General features: G+C 49.6%; 2 protein-coding genes across 4 annotated transcripts; both read left to right on the top strand.

Moving 5' to 3' along the window:
* The first annotated feature begins 626 nt into the window (after positions 1-626).
* Positions 627-18,214, top strand: ATRIP (ATR interacting protein). 2 transcript variants are annotated; one of them, XM_086368131.1, is made up of 13 exons: positions 627-966; positions 3,232-3,362; positions 4,017-4,187; positions 6,096-6,214; positions 8,153-8,310; positions 9,681-9,776; positions 10,070-10,199; positions 10,387-11,079; positions 15,910-16,046; positions 16,219-16,307; positions 17,094-17,174; positions 17,398-17,650; positions 18,057-18,214. In XM_086368131.1, exons 1-13 carry the CDS (start codon positions 726-728, stop codon positions 18,122-18,124), a joined length of 2,367 nt encoding a protein of 788 aa, XP_086224257.1. In that variant the 5' UTR covers positions 627-725; the 3' UTR covers positions 18,125-18,214. The 2 variants fall into 2 exon arrangements, with proteins under 2 accessions (XP_086224257.1, XP_086224256.1); XM_086368130.1 differs by having other exon boundaries at positions 16,216-16,307.
* TREX1 (three prime repair exonuclease 1) lies at positions 17,510-20,160 on the top strand. Of its 2 annotated transcripts, none has more exons than XM_086368171.1 (2): positions 17,510-17,650; positions 19,143-20,160. In XM_086368171.1, the coding sequence occupies exon 2, from the start codon at positions 19,164-19,166 to the stop codon at positions 20,109-20,111; it is 948 nt and encodes a 315-aa protein (XP_086224297.1). In that variant the 5' UTR covers positions 17,510-17,650; positions 19,143-19,163; the 3' UTR covers positions 20,112-20,160. The 2 variants fall into 2 exon arrangements, with proteins under 2 accessions (XP_086224297.1, XP_086224298.1); XM_086368172.1 differs by lacking the exon at positions 17,510-17,650 and adding an exon at positions 18,248-18,851.
* Positions 20,161-20,256: the final 96 nt, after the last annotated feature.

The raw sequence follows: 20,256 nt of genomic DNA, 5'->3' as shown, positions 1-20,256 counted from the left end.
AAAAACACTTAAGAGCTCCCAGAGAAATGAATAAATATTAACAGCCTGAGCAGTTCCTTTACCCTTCAACACAAGCACACCCTTCTCAGGCTTTCACCAAATGTACACATTCAAAACATTTACTGTACTCAAAGATGTGTGCTCATAACAGCTCTATTCCTAACTCCTAGCCCAACCCCATTCTTCCACACTCCTCCTCAAAAGAGCCTGGGGTATTTGAGAAGTGGGTCTGGCTGGACAGCGAGGTCACAAAAACCAAAAGTCTGAATGCTGCTGCCTGCCATAGATTCACACTGCACGGGTGAATATCTATCTGGGCGAACTCCAGCAAGTGCTGCTGTGTACCCCAGGGCATGTCAGGGAGCCGGCACACAGCTCACTTGCGTGGTGGGACTGGTGAGTTTGGCTAAGTAACTCAGTTCGCTGCGCTTAGACCACCGTAGTGGCCTACCGAGTCCTAACAGTCGGTACCAGAGCGCCAGGCGAGGCTGGGCCCAAGAAGGGCGGGAAGCAACAGGGCTCAGCGCGCACTCAATGGAGCACCGCGGCGCGCTCTGATGATGTCATTCCTCCGCGCCCGTCAACTGGCAGGTGATTGGCTCGTTGGTTCGGGGGCGTGTCCCGGCGGCTGAGGCGAGCCACGGCGCGCGGGCGGTTGGTCCATCCCTCCTTCCACGCGGGTATAGGCCGGGTTCAGTGTCTTTACAGATCAGCCGGCGGCAGGCATGGCTGGAATCTCCGCGTCAGGTAGCAGGAGGCGGAGTGGGCCCCCGGCACCTAGTCCTGGCCCTCCGCCCAACACCGGGCACCCTCCAAGCAAGCGGGCCCGAGGAATCCCCGCCACCCCGGACCCCGAAGACCCATTCGGCCTGCATGGGGATTTCACCGCCGACGACCTGGAGGAACTCGACACGCTTGCGTCCCAGGCCCTGAGCCAGTGCCCGACCACGGCTCCGGACGTGTCCAGTGAGTTCGCCTTTTCCTCTTGAGAGTGGTGCAGACTTCCCTAGACCCCCTAGATGGCTGTGCCTTCGGAACCCCGCGGTGACCGTTCCGGTGTCTTGCACCCACACTGCCCCTTCCTAGGAATAGTCTGATTTAAGCAGCGGTTGTCTCCCAAGAGGTCTTTTGATTTGAGAGGAGAAATGTATCAGGAATGTCAGACAGCCGATTTGGAATATAGGAAGCTAGGTTAACATTTTACTTGGGTTTCTATACTTTGGACCACTGGGTTCTTAGTTCTCAGCAGAGATCCTTGCAACACAACTACCATAGCCATAAGAACCATCTTTACCTACACGTGGGGACCCATTCTTATGACATATTTGGGAGGCTTTAGATCGAATGAAGACCACCTTTTCCTTTGGACCACCTGAGCACAAGAGGGATCTGGCAGAGGCAAGAGATAGGGTAGACTTATTCTTTTTATACAACCAATAAATTATACTAGGTGCCCAAACTTTAGAAGCTACAGACACTTAGCAACAAACAAAAGCCCCAACCTTCTTGGAGCTTACACTCATTCTAGTGACATCTTATGGGGCTCCCTGGAAGAGAAAGGTTTTGAGGGTACCTTGAATTTCTACTTGGATGTCTTATAGGCATGTTAAATTCCACACAGTCATTTCCTGGAAATCCAGTCATCCACCAGCATCTCCAGCATAGTGCCTGGCAAAGCAGACATTCAGAAAAGACATGTTGATGAACACATGTTCTGCATGGCAGAGACTGGCACCACTCTCCATCCCATACCACAAGCCAACATCCCCCTGGCCCCTTCCAAATCCTGTAACTTTACCTTTTTCTTCCATCTCGAGAATCCATCCTCTGCATCATCTCTGCCATCTCCCTGATCTGTGTTACCATCACCCCTCCCCTGGACAAAAGTTCACTAAATTGTGTCCACATTTCCAGTTATGACTCCTACAAGTCAGACTTCACACCACAGCCAGAGTGATCATTTTAAAAGTAAAATCTCTGTCACACACAGATGCACAATGAACATCCCTACTGAAAGCCTTTAATGACTTCACACTTCTTCTAGTATAAAGATTAAAATCATTAACATGGCCCAGAAGACCCAGCATGGCCTGACCCTTTCCCTCTCGGGTTTCTAGCTACACTGACCTTCCTTCATTCCTTGAATTCTCCATGCTTCCCTACAATACAGAAACTGCACATCGCTGTGTCTTTTTTTTTTTTGCTGCACTGCACATGGGATTTAGTTCCCAAGGATCAAACCCACCCTCCCTGCAGTGCAAATTTGAAGTTTTAACCACTGGACCACCAGGGAAGTCCATATTGCTGTTTCTTACACATTGAATGTTCTTTCCATCCATTCCCCATCGCCACTCCTCTGGTTAATTCCTGCTTGTTCTTCAGCTCTCCATTCAGTTATCACTTATCTAGGGAAGGCTTCCGGAGAAGGCAATGGCACCCCACTCCAGTACTCTTTTGCTTGGAAAACCCCATGGACGGAGGAGCCTGGTGGGCTGCAGTCCATGGCGTCGCTAAGAGTCGGACACGACTGAGCGACTTCACTTTCACTTTTCACTTTCATGCATTGGAGAAGGAAATGGCAACCCACTCCAGTGTTCTTGCCTGGAGAATCCCAGGGACAGGGGAAGCCTGGTGGGCTGCCGTCTATGGGGTCATACAGAGTCGGACACAACTGAAGCGACTTAGCAGCAGGGAAGGCTTCCAGTCATCCTTGTGGATGAAATCCCCTGTTACAGGCATCCCTCTATTTGTTCTTCTCTGCAGCTTTTATAACAGTTGTAATTTTATGTTTATTCTTATATTTTTGATTGCCGTGTAAGCTCCATGAGTGTAAGGACTGTATCCATTTTTCTCACCACTGTAGCTTTCTTGAGAGGCTAAATTGTGCCTGACATATTGTAGATGCTGAGTAAATAATGTTGAATAATGGATCACTGAGATTCGAACAGTGAGGTTCCCACAGCACCTTTCAGCCTTTAGCTGAGACCCTTAAAACTGGATGCAGGGGAAAAAAACAAGAAACTGAGTGCGGAATGGGGAGGGGGTGGCAGAATTTGTTATTTCATAAGGATTGAATCATGTTCTTATGTTCGAAAATACGTATTCTACTTACTACATCTTTCTCTAATTTGCTTTCAAAAGTGATTGTTTTCAGCACTGGCTGGTGAAAGTGGAAAATCCTGAGTCTTAAAAAGTATATGGGAACTCGGTTTTTTTAATTGTTTTTTACAGATGTTCATAAGGTCACCAGATTAGATGGGATGTCAAAATATCCTGCAGGGAAAAACAGAGAAAGTGTTCCAGTTAAAGACAATTTTGAATTAGAGGTACTTCAGGCACAATACAAAGAACTTAAAGAAAAGGTAAGGGATTTAACTTGTAGTTTTTGTAGTTAATGCATTCACTTATGCATGTGTTAGCATTATACAATAAAATATAGAAAAGTTTTAAGACAAGAGTCCAGATTCATCCCCATGAATTGGGAGAAAGCTGGGGAAAGAAAGCCAGAAAATTTTGGTTGTAACTAAATCCTGAGATTCCTAATAGCCAAGATAAGAAAAGAAACACTTTGTAAACCTATACAAAAAGAGATACAAACTTTCTGTTATAGTACTGAGATAAATTTATAGCATGTGTCTTATAGAAGAAACACAACATCATAATGGTTGCTATTTTCATTAACAGTTTTGCAAAAAGCAGACATTTTTCATATGACTATCTGTAGGTCCCTAGGACCTTTGGAATGTGCACGCAGAAGTGACAAGTATGTCTTTAAGCTATTTGCTGAAAACCTGCTGTCCCAGGAATGGACCTAGCAGGTCGTGGTCTGGTTGGCATGGATGTATTCTGAGCACTTATTGATCCTTTGGACATGTTTTAAATGTGTTTCTTCACCTCCCCAGCTACATGTTGAAATAAGTGCATATATGCGTTAATTATAATGCAAATAAGCACATTGTATATTATATACAATTTTCCCTTACAAACCTTTCACGAGATCAATTTGGAATTTCCAGATGAAGGCAATGGAAGAAGAAGTGCTCATTAAAAATGGAGAAATTAAAATTTTGCGGGACTCATTGCATCAGACAGAATCCATTCTAGAGGAACAGAGAAGATCTCATTTCCTTCTTGAGCAAGAGAAAACCCAGGCACTCAGTGAAAAAGAAAAGGAGTTCTCCAAAAAGGTGACCCAGAGATATGTTTTGCTTGTATGGACATCAGCTTTGCCTGCTTACTGAGTTCCTTTGGAAGCAATGCCTAAAGTTGCTTATAAATCTCCCAGGAAGACTTCAGCAGTTGTTTGTTGAAAATACTTTTGCTACCAACTAATTACATGTACTTTTCTTTGAGGCTGGGTGATTTGGAAAAGGACGTAGATGAAATTCTGCTTTGCTGTGGTTGCCTAAGCCACTGGCTAACACTTTGCAGAAATAGGCTTAAATTATTTGCTTCCTTTTTTTGGGGGGCGGGGGGGCACGCAGATCAGAAACTCAACTGACCTAGCTTAGGCCAAACAAACAAACAAAAAAAGGATTGCATTCTGTAACTAAGTCTGGGGAAAACAGATGTACTGCGGTCTCAAATGACTCGAGATGTGCCAAAACTCGTCTTTATTCTCTGTACTGTTGATAAATTCCATCCTTATGGCTGAGGATGTTTTCTCCAAGAGCTCCAGGCCTCATATTTCACAGCTCCAGAACAGACTGAAGACTTAGGGGTCCTCATCTCAAGTTTTAAAATTCTGGGGAAGGCTCTAATTGGTCTAACCTGAGTTACATGCCTACCCTGGAACTAGTCACTGGAACCAAAGAGATAATAGCTCCCATTCAAATCACATATTCAGAGGCAGGAAAATGATGTTTCTTAGGGGAGGGAGACACTGTTGTGGGGAGAAAAACTGGGTGCCAGGTATACATTACTTTCCTTCACTTCCCAAATAAGGACATGGGTTTTACTCTGCCATTACTTCATTCAGCAAACTTGGCAGTCTTTGAAGAAGCGCTGACCTGTGCCTAACACTAACAGCAGTAGTTGCTTTTCCATATGCATAGTGAAGACCAAGGGAGGTACCAACAAGCCAGAGACTGAAGCCAGGGTTTATCACATTCAAGCGGTGACCTCAGGGTGATCAGTCATGCTCTATGACTCATCTCCTTTATCTGTTCCCGAAAATAACCAGAAGGGTTGTTGTGAGACTTAAATGGTCCTGCACTCGTGTCTGGTGCTATGCCTGGTATGGACTGTGCTCAGGGAATGGCAGCAGTTACTGTTGGCCAGAGCAGCAGGTCTCCCCACACTGCTCAGGGTTTTGGTAAAACTATTCCAGATTCTCAGCCCAGAGCTTCAGGAAGACCTGGACTGTGCACCACCATGTTCCCTGGTGGCTCAGGGGTAAAGAACGCACTTGCCAATGCAGGAGCTGTGAGTTTGATCCCTGGGTCGGGAAGATCCCCTGGAGGAGGAAATGGCAACCCATTCCAGTATTCTTGCCTGGGAAATCCCATGGACAGAGGAGCCTGGGGGGCTACAGTCCATGGGGTCGCCAAGAGTCAGACACAACTGAGTGACTAAAGCATAGCAACAGGTTCACTACAAGGTCTCCATGTTACTGTGAGATACTGCACCCTGGCAAGCTTTGTGCTGGGCATTTTACAGTTATATTCTTAATTAATCCCCCCAGTCATGAAGACAGGTATTTATCTTACACGTCAGCTGAAGTTCAGAGAGGCCGAGTAAATGGTGTTTGAATCCTCACATACCACCTAGCAATAAACAGGTCAAAATATCTTTCTAGAATACCATGCCATCTTTCAGTAAGAAAGCTAAAACTTGATATTTTGGGGCCATTTATGTCACAGCAGACTTTTATACTATTTCTCATTGTTTGTTTTTCTTTTACTAGCTTGAGATTTTTGAAGCCCAGAACTACTTTTTATTGTTGGTGGTGGTGGGATCCTTGTTCCCAGACCAGGGATCAAACCTGGACCGCTTGCATTGGAAACATGGACTTTTAACCACTGGGCTGCCAGGACAGTCCCCCAGAGCTGTTTCTGTATATGTGATGAGACCTCTCTATTTCTTTTGCCTTCCAGCTCCAGTCCTTGCAGTCTGAACTCCAGTTTAAAGATGCAGAGATGAATGAATTAAGAACGAAGCTTCAGAGCAGTGAACGAGCTAATAAACTAGCTGTACCCACCGTTTCCCATGTCAGGTAATGATGGCGCTAGAGGGAGGAAACAGTTTTGTTATCGTTTCCTAAAAAGTCTGAATGACGGTATCAGGCTAGTTGTGAACAAAGGTCATTTAGACTCTGCCACTGGGGCACAGATCCTCTTTTCCGGAGGCCTCAAAGGTGGTTCAGATGAGGCTGGAATGGTTTGGGGGGTCGTAGCATAAGGGCCCCACACTCTCTGAAAGTGCTTTCTTCCTGTAGGACTTTATAAACACAACTCAGGATGAGAAAAGGCTGGAAAGATGACCTCTAGAGTTTTAGAGTAGACCAGTCTTCATTTTTATGTAATTTGTTTCAAATAAGTGATTTTGTCCCAACTGTATGTCAGTCCCAATTGCTTAGAACATTTTTTCTCATTTGCTGCCCAACGGCCCCCACCTTTGCTGCAGATATAATCAGTTTGTTAATGGTCTGTCCTGTGAGAAGTCTGTCAGTATCATTCTTGAAACTTGGACAGTGTAGGTCAGGTCGTCTTTTTCTGGTGTTCAGCATTCTGCTGCCTTTGCTTATAATGGGCAGGGTATGAAACTGAACTCTTTAGGCCTTACGTAGTCCAGATAAGACAGAGGACAGCAGAAGGAATCCATCCTTACCTCTTCACACTCTACTCACAGGACGGCCTCAGCATTGTCTGATCTAATTGGAGGGTTAAGACTGCTTCTCTAACGTAAAAGCCCTGGCACCAAGGAACCAGCCATTTCCTAGTTGCAAGAAACAACACACCTCTCACTAGATGCTCTTTCTACTGAAAATCTTTTAATTCAGTCCCTGGCTATTAAAAAAGAGGTTGTTGTAAACTAGTGGTTGCCAGTGGGGAGAGGGACAATATAAGGTAGAATGGCCATCATCAAAAAATCTACAAACAATAAATTCTGGAGAGGGTGTGGAGAAAAGGGAACCCTCTCACACAGTTGGTGGGAATGCAAACTGATACAGCCACTGTGGAGAACAGTATGGAGAGTCCTTAAAAAACTAGAAATAAAACCACCATATGACCCAGCAATCCCATTACTAGGCATATACCCTGAGAAAACCATAATTGAAACAGACACATGTACCCCAGTGTTCATTGCAGCACTATTTACAATAGCCAAGACATGGAAGTAACCTAGATGTCCATCCACAGATAAAAGTATAAAGAAGTTGTGGTCCATATATACAATGGAATATTACTCAGCCATAAAAGGGATGAATTTGAGTCAGTTCTAGTGAGGTGGATGAACTAGAGCGTGTTATACAGAGTGAAGTAATTCAGGAAAAAAAAGTATCATGTATGTATGTATGTATATATATATATGGAATTTTGAAAAATAGTACTGATGAACCTATTTGCAGGGCAACAATAGAGATCTAGACACGGAGAACAGATTTGTGGACACAGGGAAGGAGAGTGTGGGTCAAATTGAGAGACTAGCACTGAGACATATACATTACCAGTGCTGTGTAACACAGGGAGCTCAACCTGGCACTCTGTGACCACCTAGAGGGGTGGGATGGGGTGGGCGGTGGGAGGCGGGTTCAAGGGGGTGGAGACACGTATACTTATGGCTGATTTGCACTGTTGGATGGCAGAAACCGGTACAACATTGTAAAGCAATTATCCTCCAATTAAATTTTTTAAAAAAGAGGTTACAAATTGAAAATATGTTTTGGTAGAATTGGAAATAGTACTTGAATTCTGCCCAATACTTTTGAAGGTAGAAACAAAGGAAAGATTTTTTTCTACCATTTGGATGAAAATGCCTTGACTTTTACACTGCTATCCTGACAAAGACTAACAAGTGTGGATTAGATGAATCTTTTGGTCAAATCACCTGAACATGAAAAGTTTAAAACCTGTTAGAAGTTTTATAACCAGGAATTTTACATAAGGGTTAGCAGAATCATTACTCTGCTTTCATAGTTAACTTTTTCCAGTCCTAGGAAAAGCCCTTCTGTGGTTATAAAGCCAGAAGCATGTTCTCCACAATTTGGAAAACCATCTTTCCCTACAAAGGAGTCTTTTAGTGCTAACAAGTCCCTTCCCCAGCCCTGCCAGACAGAGCCAGCATACAAATCCCCGATGAGCAGAGAGGGTAAGTCCGTCTCTCTATCATCTACAACTCAATATCAGACCACTTGACCTTGAGCCTTGAAACAATTGGGTGTTTATTTTCTCCTCCTTTCTGTGGGCCCACAGTTCTGACAGCATAGTGGGGATGGTTTGTCTCTAAGGGTGCTGGAATCACTGAAGGCTTGTCAGGGGCTGGAGGATCTATTTCAAGGTGGTGCACTTACATGTCCAGCAGTGGAATTCCTTTTCACATGTGGGCCTCTCCCCAGGGCTCCTTGGCTGACCTCCTCACCCCGTAGATGGCTTCCTAAAGAGCTAGCAAACTCAGAGAGCTTGGTGGAAGCGGAATCTATCCTTTCTGTGTCTGAACCTGGAAGTCACATAGCGTCAGTTCTATCACTCAGCGTAAGTTCTGTTCATTAGAACTGAGTCCCTGAGTCTGGGCCGTGTTCAAGGGGAAGGAAACTAGGCTGCGCCCTTTGAGTGCAAGTGTGTCAAAGAACTTGCAGGCGTATTTTAAAACCTCCGCAGTCAGCATCCATCAACAGGCCAGAAACACAACTAGGGTGCAGGAATATGCGCTCCTTTCGTCGCCAGGCTGAGTCCAGACGGAGACAGTGCTCCTGCTTCTAGAGAGAAGCAATCTAGCGTTGGTAGTTTTCACTGGGAGACTGTGCTGTGCCCGTGTATCCTGCCATTCAGATCCACCTCTGTCCTGCCACCATCAGCTCTTTCAAGTCATTAGCATCACGGCACCCCTGCCAACTACAGCTACGCACATTTTGGAGCAAATTGAGAAGCGGTTATAGTTGGGAAGATTTCCCTGGAGAAGGAAATGGCAACCTGCTCTAGTATCCTTACCTGGAAAATTCCATGGACAGAGGAGCCTGGTGCAGGCTACAGTCCATGGGGTCACGAAGAGTCAGACGTGACTGAGCGACTAAGCACACACACACACTGAACACACACATACACACACATACACACAGACACACAGCAAACCTCTGTGCTTCAGTTTTCCCGTATATAGAACAAAGCCACTAATAACACCTCCTGGGAGGGCTGGTGTGAAGAACAAGAGAGTTGACAGGTATAAAGCTCTTAGAACAGTGTCTGGCATGTAATAATCACATAAATGTGAAGGTTACAGCTTTTATGTTATTGCCTGACTTAGGAGTGGGGAACACAATTTAATTTTCTTTTCCTTATACAAGTTCCTATTTTATATGAGGAAGGCAAAGATGCGAAGGTTCATGAGTTGCTTTGGCTCTTGTTTTGATCCAGAGTTGAAAAAAATAAAACAATGTATGTTTGAAACTCGTCACGTTTAAAGAGTTTCTGATAGATGCATGTTTTCATGTTCTAATTTTGATTAACATTTTATTTATCTAGTTGCAGAGAATAAGGTCCACAGTCTGGGAGGTGGCCCCATAAAGCAGGAAGAGCCCCAGAAAAGTCTTCTTGACAGCTGGAGATCAAACAATCAAGGTACCAGAAGGCGTGCCCCTTCTGCCGGATGCCTGCCCAGCTCTGATTGTGCTCTGTGAGGCTGCACTGGAATTGCCTAGCTGTCCTGGGCTGTGGGAACCAGGCAATGCTTTAGAGGGTCAGTGGGAATAGGAATCTGTGATTGAAGTATGTGGCTATAAACTGGGAGGGGCCAAGAACAAGTATGCCCCCGAGCCTTCAGTACCCACAGGTGTCTCAGGGGACCTCAGTGGCTGTTGAGAGGAGAGTTGGCATTATAGAAAAGCACTCTCATGTCACCTGTCTTTCCGCAGGCTCCATTTTGATAAACCTTCTCCTGAAGCAGCCTTTGATCCCCGGGTCTCCCCTGGGTCTGTGCCATCTCCTGAGCAGTTGTCCTGAGGCTCCTGCTGGCACCCAGTTCCAGCTACCGGGGCTTGGCAGGTAAGCACAAGACTCCTAAAAAGCTTGTCTGGAAGGAGTTTTGGGGGAGCAAGTCCCCATCTGGTCCTGACCAGCCCCAGACATCTGCTCTGGGCAGGGAGATGAGAGAATTTGCTGCAGGCTATCTGGGTTGCTTGACCATATCTGCCTCTCACACTTGTGTCTTTTCTTTTGTGTTGGTTGCTAGTACCTTGACTGGGATTTCAAGCCTGAGGACCACAGGTCCTCGCGATGGGTCATTTCCCGTCTCAGCCCTGAGAGAAGCGCAGCACATGGCGCTCACCGGACTGAACCTGGTGGCCAGGAATGAGGAAGGCTCCAGCGACAGAGACCCAGCAGAGGGAGGCGGAAGGGCCTTCCCGCTCCACAGGCTCCCTGGGGCTGTGCATCTCCTCCCCCTGGTACAGTTCTTCATCGGCTTACACTGTCAGGCTCTGCAGGATTTGGCAGCAGCCAAGAGAAGCGGAGCGCCTGCGGACCCGCCGACACACCCCTCCCGTGTGAGCCCTGGGGTAGAGGCCAGCCCCGAGGACTCTCTTTATAACCTGGAAGGCTTCTCGGTGGCGGCACTTAGCGTTCTCCAGCACCTGGTGTGCCACAGCGGAGCAGTCGTCTGCCTGTTACTGTCAGGAGCAGGCGCTGAGCCTGCTGCGGGCGAAGGAGACCAGAGCCAGGTTCACGGACATAGTCATGGGGATGCAACCTCAGCCCCAGAGGGGCTTGCCAAGGACCAAGGCCAGCATCCACTCTTGAAGATGCTCCTTCACCTTCTGGCTTCCTCTTCTGCAGCAACAGGTCACCTTCAAGCCAGTGTCCTCAGCCAGTGCCTTAAGGTTTTGGTGGAATTAGCTGAAAATGCTTCCTTTGATTTCCTGCCCAGGTATCCTGCAGCATGGGAGTCATGGTTCCTTGTGGGTCTTACCTGACCTCTCAAGGTCTGTCCTGTGGCCCCTGAGCTTGCTCCCATCTTGCCGCGTTCATACTGCTCGGCTCTAAGCCTTGGTTTAGGTTCTTGGCTCAGGGAGTTCTGAAGTCATGGGAAATGGGGCCAGGTGTTAGAACCAAGGAAGTGGTTTATTTGGCTTAGTGCTGCCTCTAGACAGTAGGTAAGCAAAACACACATGTGTTAAAAGAAGGCTGCTAGTCACCATGGAAGAGCGTCCTGCCCCCAAGACAAAGACCGAACCCAGAGACCTGTGGACCTGGGACGTGCGTCAGGTGAAGACCGCACATCATGGGCATGTTGAAGTTGAGTTTGCTGGGGTTCCCTGAGGAGGCAGAGGGTGTGCAGGTACAAGCTGACTGCTGGGAATCTGCCCATCTGCAAGGTGCCCACCACTGGCATGAGCCACAGGTCACTTGTTCCTCTTAAAGTTTGTTGCGAAACACCACTATAATAAAGTCCTAGCTTGGGATTCCAGACCTTGAACACTTGGGAAGGTAAACCTCACCCAGCCAGTCCTCTAGTTAGTCCTAGAATCTCATCTCCCCCCTCAGCACTCCACCCAGAGGCCAGTTCTTGTGTTGGAACGACTCCACTGGCTGCACAGATTTTAAGTCTTTTCATCTCTGAGCCCAGAATACCTGTTTACTAAACACATTTCTGGATCCTGGTTGCCATATGAATATATTCCCGCCTGTCTGGTCCATCCTAAAGGTGGTGCTCAGAGCTCGACACAGTGTACTGCAGAGTAGTATGGACAGCAAGGTAGGCCCAAGTCATAGTGGCTGGTTGCTTGGATTTTTTTTTTTTCCTTTTGAGTCTTCTCTTTTTTTCTTTTTAAAATTCCATAGTGCTTTACAATTTTCAGAAGTTTCACACATGATTTCATACAATCCCATAACAACGCTGCTTTAATCTACCCCCATTCTGCCCTTCCTTCCTTCTCTCTCCCCAAAGGTAACCACTAGTTTGCTCTATGAGTCTTTATCTTTTTTAGTTCACCAGTTTCCTGTATTTCTTAGATTCTACATATACATGATATCATACAGTTTTTGCCTTTCTCTGTCTTATTTCACTTATCATAATGCCCTCCAAGGCCATCCATGTTGTTGCAGATGGCAAAATTTTGTTCCTTTTATGGCTGAGTTGAAGATTGAAGGCGAAAGGAGATGGGGGTGGCATTGGATGAGATGGTTATTAGATAGCATCACCGATTCAATGGACATGAATTTGAGCAAACTCCAGGAGATAGTGAAGGACAGAGAAGCCTGGCATGCTGCAGTCCATGGGGTCCCAAAGAGTCTGACCTGACTTGGCGACTGAACAACAACAGTATTCCGATGTGTGTGTGTGTGTATCACAACTTCTTTATCCATTCATCTGCTGATGGACACTTAGGTTGCTTCAACACCTTGGCAATTGCAGATAATGCTTCTATGAACATCGGAGTGCATGTATCTTTCCAAATTACTGTTTTGTTTTTTTCTTCCCGGATATAACCCAGAAGTAGAATTGCTGGATCATATGGTACTCCCATTTTAGTTTTTTGAGAAACTCCCATACTCTTCCACAATGGCTGCACTAATTTACATTCCCACCAATAGCACTGAAGGATTCCCTTTTCTTCTCATCCTTGCCAACATTTGTTATTGGTGTTCTTGATGGTGGTAGCCATTCAACCAGTTTGAGGTGATGTCTCATTGTGGTTTTGATGTGCGTTTCCCTGGTGATGAGTGATAACTGAGCATCTTTTCATGTGTCTGTGGGCCATCTGGCTGTCCTCTTTGGAAAAATGTCTATTCAGTTCTGCTCATTTTTGATTGGGTTGTTTGTTTAATGTTGAGTTGTACGAGCTGTTTATATATGCTGAATATATGACCCCCTTATCGGTCATATCACTTGCAGTTATCTTCTCCCACAATAATGGGTTCTCTTTTCATTCTGTCCATGGTTTCCTTTGTTGTGCAAAAGCTTTTAAATTTAATTAGGCAGGTCCCATTGGCTTTTTTTTTTTTTTTGCTTTTGTTTGCTTTAAGAGATGGGTCTAAAAATCAGTTGCTGCAATTTATGTCAAACGGCGTTCTGCCTGTTTAAATGTTTTTCTTCTAGTTCTGTGAAAAATGCCATTGGTAATTTGATAATGATTGCACTGAATCTGTAGATTGCCTTGGGTAGTACAGTCACTTGGACAGTATCGAGTCTTCCAATCCAAGAATAGGTTCTGTCATTTCATCTGTGTCGTATTCAGTTTCTTTCATCAACATCTTACAGTTACGGGAGTCTGGGCCTTTTTGCCTGCTTAGGTAGGCTTATTCTTAGATGTTTTATTCTTTTTGATGCAATGGTAAGTGGGATTGTTTCCTTAATTTCTCTGATAGCTCATTGTTAGTGTACAGAAATCCAACAGACTTCTGTGTCTTAATTTTGTATCCTGCAACTTTACCAAATTCATTGATGTGTTCTAGTCATTTTCTGGTGGCATCTTAGATTTTCTACGTACGGTATGTCATCTGCAAACAGTGACATTTTTTTCTTCCTTGCCAGTTTGGATTCCTTTTTCTTTCTTTTTCTTCTCTGATTGCTGTGGTTAGGGCTTCCAAAACTATGCTGAATAAAAATGGTGAGAGTGGGCATCCTTGTCTTGTTCCTGATCTTAGGGAAAATGCTTTCAGCTTTTCACCAGTGCGTATGATGTCAGATGTGGGTTTTTCATATGTGGCCTTTATTATTAGTATGTTGACCTAAGTTTCCTCTATACCTGCTCTCTGAAGTTTTTATCAAAAATGGATGCTGAACTTTAGCAAATGTTCTGCATCTGTTGAGATGATCGTATGGTTTTTTAGTCACTTTGTTAATGCAGCTCATCACATTGATCTGTGGATAAGTGAAAAATCCTTGCATCTTGCTTTCTTATTGTTTAAATGAATGAATTCCAGGAACCACATTTTTACCAGTTATCATGGTAGATAGATCACCATTCTATTCTGTTGACCTTGTCTGTAAGGTGAAACAACAGCCGTTTCATGGGCGCTTACAAGCCCAGGCGGCACCCTCAGAGCCCTGCGTCCTCCCGCCCAGCACAGAGCCTGGCTCTCTGTGAGCACTCAGTGTTTGCTGAGTGAATAAACTCTGTGTTGAGTTAGGGAATCTTGTCTGAAATGCCAGAGGGAGTGTATTAGATGGTTTCAAGCCAGTTAGGCTCCTAAGTGACTGTCTGATGCCACTTCCCACACAGTACTTCCCTTCCAAATTCCTTCATGCTTACAAGCTGAACCCCATTACCACACAGCTTCCTGTTCACCTTGGAATAAAAGCAAAAGCCAGGGACAGGTGCTGGGCTGTGCTTAGTCGTTCAGTACGACTCTGTGACCCCATGGACTGTAGCCTGCCAGGGTCCTTTATTTATGGAGATTCTCCAGGCAAGAATACTGGAGTGGATTGCCGTGCCCACTCCAACTCTGGGATTGAACCGCACTGCAGGCAGATTCTTTACCGTCTGAGCCACCAGGGAGCGTAACACAGGTGCTACCAGGGCTCTAAAGCATACGTGGTACAGCACAAGCGGCCAGGCAGCCTGTGGTCTCGGGAAGGGCGCCACTGCCCATCCAGGCTTGAGGGCATGTCATCCCGAGTCTTGCCTTTCTACCCCATCTGGTGTAGCAGTTAGGTGGTCCAGGGTTGCTCCCCAGGTACTGGCATGGCAGGGGCATTTTTTTTTTTTTTTTTTTTTCTGACAGGTGCTTTTGAACAAAAAGGACTTATCTCCAACTCATGCAGACTAGCACGACTGTTATTTATTGTGCATTTGGGGGCCCTGGAGGGAAAAAAAAGCATTTAAAAGAAGGCTCTGATGTTTTCAAAAAATACTTTGGAAATAACTGTGTTGTATATATAGACAGATTTATTTATTTTAGTTTCAGTGGGCCACTTCTAGCCTAATAATGAAATTAGGTTACTTGTTAGTGGATACTTGGAAATTCCAGTTTCCCAACAAGTTCCATACTCCCTGGTGGCTAGAAACGTTCAGCTTGTCTATCGTACAGGATTTGCTCTCAAATGAGTTTGCCCCAAATAGACTTTGTTCCCTAATGGTACACAGGGAATATTCTTAACCTCCTTATATGAAAGGGGACACACCCATAGAACTCCCCCACCACCTAGGAGGTTGTGTGGGTTGAGCAAACAGCAGTGCTTATCTTAGGACTTGGCTCCCTGGTAATGAATGGGCCAGGTCTTTGCCCGAGACTTGGGGGAAGAGTGCCCGAGCCCCTCACCATGCACACCTCAAGTGGGTACCTTCATATACTTGGCTGCAGAGGAGCTAGTGTTTCCTGACAAGCGGAGAAAATGAAGTCTTCCTTGCTTGGCAAGTGATGTCATGAGATCTGACCAGAGTCTGGCTAGTCCTTTGGTGGTGGGTTTAGGACTTTCCTCTCACACTCAGCTCAAGACCTGGCTCTGTATTTGAGAGCAGAGGCAGGAAGGAGCTGGGAGCAGTGTAGAGGCCAGCTCCCCAGGTCCAGGGAGGCATCCTGTATTTTCGAGGTGGCACTGGGCCAGGCAAGGTCCTGTCCTCTTTCAGCCATGGCAGCCCCGCAGTGAAGGGTAACTCACTTGTTTGCAGGCTAACATTTGGACCCAGGTCTGCCTGAATCCAGGCTCCTCTTCCGTGGCCTCTTCAATTTCCCGTTACCGACAGTGAAAAAGGAGGGTGAGTTTCGGAGCTGCCTTGGAGGCATCACGTCTTTCTGGGCCCCTGTGTTTCAGGTTCCAGTGCGTGTTCAGGGTGCTGCCGCAGTGCCTGCGCCCAGAGACGCCCCTGCCCAGCGTGCTGCTGACGGTTGAGCTCCTGTCCCTCCTGGTGGACCATGAGAAGCTCGCACCTCAGCTCTGCTCCCACTCGGGTAAAGCAGGCCAGGGGGTGGGGGGCACGCGCCCGGACAGCTCCGGCTAGTTGGAGGGGAGGGAGGTGGCAGGGACGGGCCAGGCACCTCCTGAGGCCTCCCGCAGCTTGTACCTCAGGCGGTGGGTGGGAGGGCGGAGCCTGAGTGTGAGCTGGGGCCTCCCTTCCAGAAGGCTGCCTCCTGCTGCTGCTGTACATGTACATCACGTCAAGGCCTGACAGAGCCGCCTCCGAGACACAGTGGCTGCAGCTGGAGCAAGAGGTAAAAGAACCAGAGCCCCTTTGTGGACGGCTTGCCACCCCACCCCACGCCACCCCACCGGAGGGGCACTTTTCCTCCCTAGGGGACAAAAGGGGCTTTCATTCACATCGGTGACGTGTTTAGAGACTAACAAGGAAGACTCGTTTTGGGGGGCCCCCTACTATACAGATATAACACGCATGGACCCAGGATATCCTGGGGTGGCAGGGTGGCCTGGTACCTGGAGGTGGGCCTGGAGGCAGGGAGTCATTGGTGACACACAGGTCTTGGTCCTGAGCGTCTCTTGGGAAGGCCCAGGATACCATCACCTCTTGGATCCCATCAGTGCAGACAGTTGAGTTCAGTCGCTCAGTCATGTCCAACTCTTTGCGACCCCGTGGACTGCAGCACGCCAGGCTTTCCTGTCCATCACCAATTCCAGGAGATTGCTCAAACTCATGTCCATTGAGTCAGTGATGCCATCCAACCATCTCATCCTCTGTCGTCCCCTTCTCTTTCTGCCTCCAATCTTTCCCATCATCAGGGTCTTTTTTAAGGAGTCAGCTCTTCGAATCAGGTGGCCAAAGTAGTGAAGTTTCAGCTTCGGCATCGGTCCTTCCAGTGAATATTTAGGACTGATTTCCTTTAGGGTGGACTGGTTTGATCTTCTTGCAGTCCAAGGGACTCTTTAGACAGGCAGTTGCTTAGGCCACTGGAGCTCTGCAAGAAGCCTGAGAAAGCCCTCACCGTGATTGGAACTGGGGTGGTGTTCTGGCGCGGATGTAACCGAGTCTGTTCTCGTTCTAGGCCGTGTGGCTCTTGGCCAAGCTGGGTGTGCAGAGCCCCTCCTCCCCAGTCACTGGCTCCAGCTGCCAGTGCAACGTGGAGGTGAGTGCCAGGGGCAGAAGGGGGCTGGCAGCGGGCAGCCCTGCTGGTGGGTGACAGGGCCATTGGAGAGCATTCCATGCTCCTTCACCAGGGCTGGACCCTGGTGCTGCCGCTCAGAACCCTTCTCACCCTGGGGTGAGGCTAGGACCGGGGCTGCCCCACTGAGCCGGTGGTCCGGGTGCAGAGACCACATGCCCTGACCTCTGCCCGCGCCCTCCCGCAGGTGGTCAGAGCGCTCACGGTGGTGCTGCACAGACAGTGGCTGACAGTGCGGCGGGCAAGGGGGCCCCCGCGCACCGAGCAGCAGAGGCGGACGGTGCGGTGTCTGCGGGACACGGTGCTGCTGCTGCACGGCCTGTCCCAGAAGGACAAGCTCTTCACAGTGCACTGCGTGGAGGTCCTGCACCAGTACGACCAGGTCATGCCCGGGGTCAGCACGCTGATTCGAGGGCTTCCTGACGTGACCGACTGTGAAGGTGAGCCTGCAGGAGGCCCCCCGCCCCAGCCCCAACGTGGGGTCGGCTCTGAAGTCCCCGGGCGAGTCAGACCCCCTGGCCTTAAGTCAGCGGCCCGCCATCCACACAGCCTTTGCCAGCACCCGGCCACCCTTCCCTTCCTGCTCTGGCTCCTCTCTCAGTATATCAGCCTGCCTTTGGCTCGTATCTACTGATTCAGCCTGGCAGAGCCATGGCTTTTCCAGAAACATCCCTGTCTGAATCGCCTTTGTATCACTTTGCTTGCAGTAGCTGAGGGAGCGAGGCCTGGGCGTGGAAGGGACTGGTTAGTTCCTGCGGGCCTGGGGGGGCGGACGGAGTGGTGGGGCCACCCCCAGTCCCGGCGCCTTTGGGCCTTCACCACAGAACCTTCTGGGTTTTGGCTCAGAGGCGGCCCTGGAGGATCTCTGTGCCGTGGAGACCGACATGGACGAGCCCGAGATGGACTGTGGCTGAGGCCTGTGAGCACCGAGCCACACGGTGGCACCAGAGCCACTCCCGTCCTTCCCTCCTCCTCTGATTAAAAGCACTGACTGGCTGAGAGCGCGCCAGCCTTGTGTTTCCTGAGTTTGCTCCGTGTGGGCAGAGTGGGAGGGGCAGAGCAGGAGGGAGACCTGGGAAAGGCTGAGATCCTTGCTGGGCCCTGCCAGAGAGGAGAGCTCCAGCCCCACGGTGATGAATCTGCCCTGGGGAAGGAGCCCTGCCCCTTGTGGATTTGCCCTGAGTCATCCCTCTCTCCTGAGGCCACTGGAAGAAACCATTGTGTGCAGGGGTGGAGGCAGCCCTCAGCCCAGGCCTACAGGGAGGCCTGGGAAAGTGGGGCCACAGACTGCGTGCAAAATGGCCATAGCAAGGGGGCTCCCAGCAGGCCAAGTCATGAAGCCAGCCTCCCCCCATAGCCTGGTCCTCCCACCTTGAGCGTGCGAGGGCCCTGGTGCACCATGCTAGCCAGCGGGCCCACAGCCAGAGATCTGAGGCCTTTGGGGCGGCCCTGCGGGTGCCTGGAGAGGGACGGATGCTATCAGGAGGGACGGCCCAAGCCAGCTGACGAGGGGCGGGCCGTGCTCACAGCAGCCCTTGGGCGGGCTCAGGCTAAGTTTCACTTCCCGCCACTGCTGCTGCCGGCAGCAAGAACCAGGCAGAGAGTGTGCACCCTGAGTCATTGCTGCCTGCTGGCTCCTCGGTAAGTGAGAACCCCCAAGGGGATGAGGCAGGGTGGGAGGGCCATGGGTACCCCCACATACACTAAGAGGGCACCAGGGGAGGAGCTGAGCCTTCCCCTGGACAGCTGAGTGAGCGGGTCCCACTAAGGAAGCCACCCTACCTTCTCTGTCTTACTGCCTGATAGTGGGTGCTGGAGCTCAGCAACAGGATCTAATGGGGCAGGGAAGGCCAGAGGTGCTCCCACCCCACCCACCTTACAGCCCGTCAGCGGACACTCACTCTCCCACCCCGACCCCCTGCTCCTCCCCAGGCTCAGCAGCAGACACCCACCATGGGCTCTCGGGCCCTGCCCCCGGGGCCTGTGCAGACCCTCATCTTCCTGGACTTGGAGGCCACCGGCCTGCCCTTCTCCCAGCCCAAGATCACCGAGCTGTGCCTGCTGGCCGTCCACAGATATGCCCTGGAGGGCCTTTCTGCGCCTCAGGGGCCTTCGCCAACGGCACCCGTGCCGCCCCGGGTGCTGGACAAGCTCTCCCTGTGCGTGGCTCCAGGGAAGGTGTGCAGCCCCGCGGCCAGCGAAATCACGGGCCTGAGCACCGCCGTGCTGGCTGCACATGGGCGTCGGGCCTTTGACGCTGACCTGGTCAACCTGATCCGTACCTTCCTACAGCGCCAGCCGCAGCCTTGGTGCCTCGTGGCCCACAATGGTGACCGCTACGACTTCCCCCTGCTCCGGGCCGAGCTGGCACTGCTGGGCCTGGCCAGTGCTCTGGACGCCGCCTTCTGTGTGGACAGCATCGCTGCCCTGAAGGCTCTGGAGCCGACTGGCAGCTCCTCGGAGCACGGCCCAAGGAAGAGCTACAGCCTGGGCAGCGTCTACACACGCCTGTACGGGCAGGCCCCGCCAGACTCGCACACCGCCGAGGGGGACGTGCTCGCCCTGCTGAGCGTCTGTCAGTGGAGGCCGCGGGCCCTGCTACGGTGGGTGGATGCTCACGCCAAGCCCTTCAGCACCGTCAAGCCAATGTACGTGATCACAACCTCTACTGGAACCAACCCAAGGCCATCTGCTGTCACAGCCACTGTGCCCCTGGCCAGAGCCAGCGACACCGGCCCCAACCTTCGAGGTGACAGGAGCCCCAAGCCAGCTCCTTCCCCAAAGATGTGCCCTGGAGCCCCACCCGGGGAAGGGCTGCTGGCCCCCCTGGGCCTGCTGGCCTTCCTGACTTTGGCGGTAGCCATGCTGTATGGGCTGTCCCTGGCCATGCCCGGGCAGTAGGCCAGGAAGGGAAGTCTGACTAATAAAAACCCCCCACAGCACTGAGCAATCACTCGCCTCTACCCTCCGTGGTGGCCTTACAGCCTCCTGCCCACGCTCACAGACCTGGGGCCAGGGGCACAGAAAACGAGTCTTTGTCCAGCAC

This window comes from Bos grunniens, chromosome 22 (assembly GCF_055505025.1).
Source record: "Bos grunniens cultivar Pamir isolate PY7600 chromosome 22, Bosgru_T2T1.0, whole genome shotgun sequence".
Taxonomy (NCBI): domain Eukaryota; kingdom Metazoa; phylum Chordata; class Mammalia; order Artiodactyla; family Bovidae; genus Bos; species Bos grunniens.
This window is presented reverse-complemented; position numbering and strand designations above follow the sequence as displayed.

Coding starts and splice junctions, on each gene's coding strand:
- ATRIP (XM_086368130.1), top strand. CDS start 726: ATGGCTGGAATCTCCGCGTCAGGTAGCAGGAGGCGGAGTGGGCCCCCG. Junction 8,311..9,680: donor ATCCCCGATGAGCAGAGAGG/GTAAGTCCGTCT, acceptor TTATTTATCTAG/TTGCAGAGAATAAGGTCCAC. Junction 16,047..16,215: donor TCAGCTCTGCTCCCACTCGG/GTAAAGCAGGCC, acceptor CCTCCCTTCCAG/AAGGCTGCCTCCTGCTGCTG.
- TREX1 (XM_086368171.1), top strand. CDS start 19,164: ATGGGCTCTCGGGCCCTGCCCCCGGGGCCTGTGCAGACCCTCATCTTC.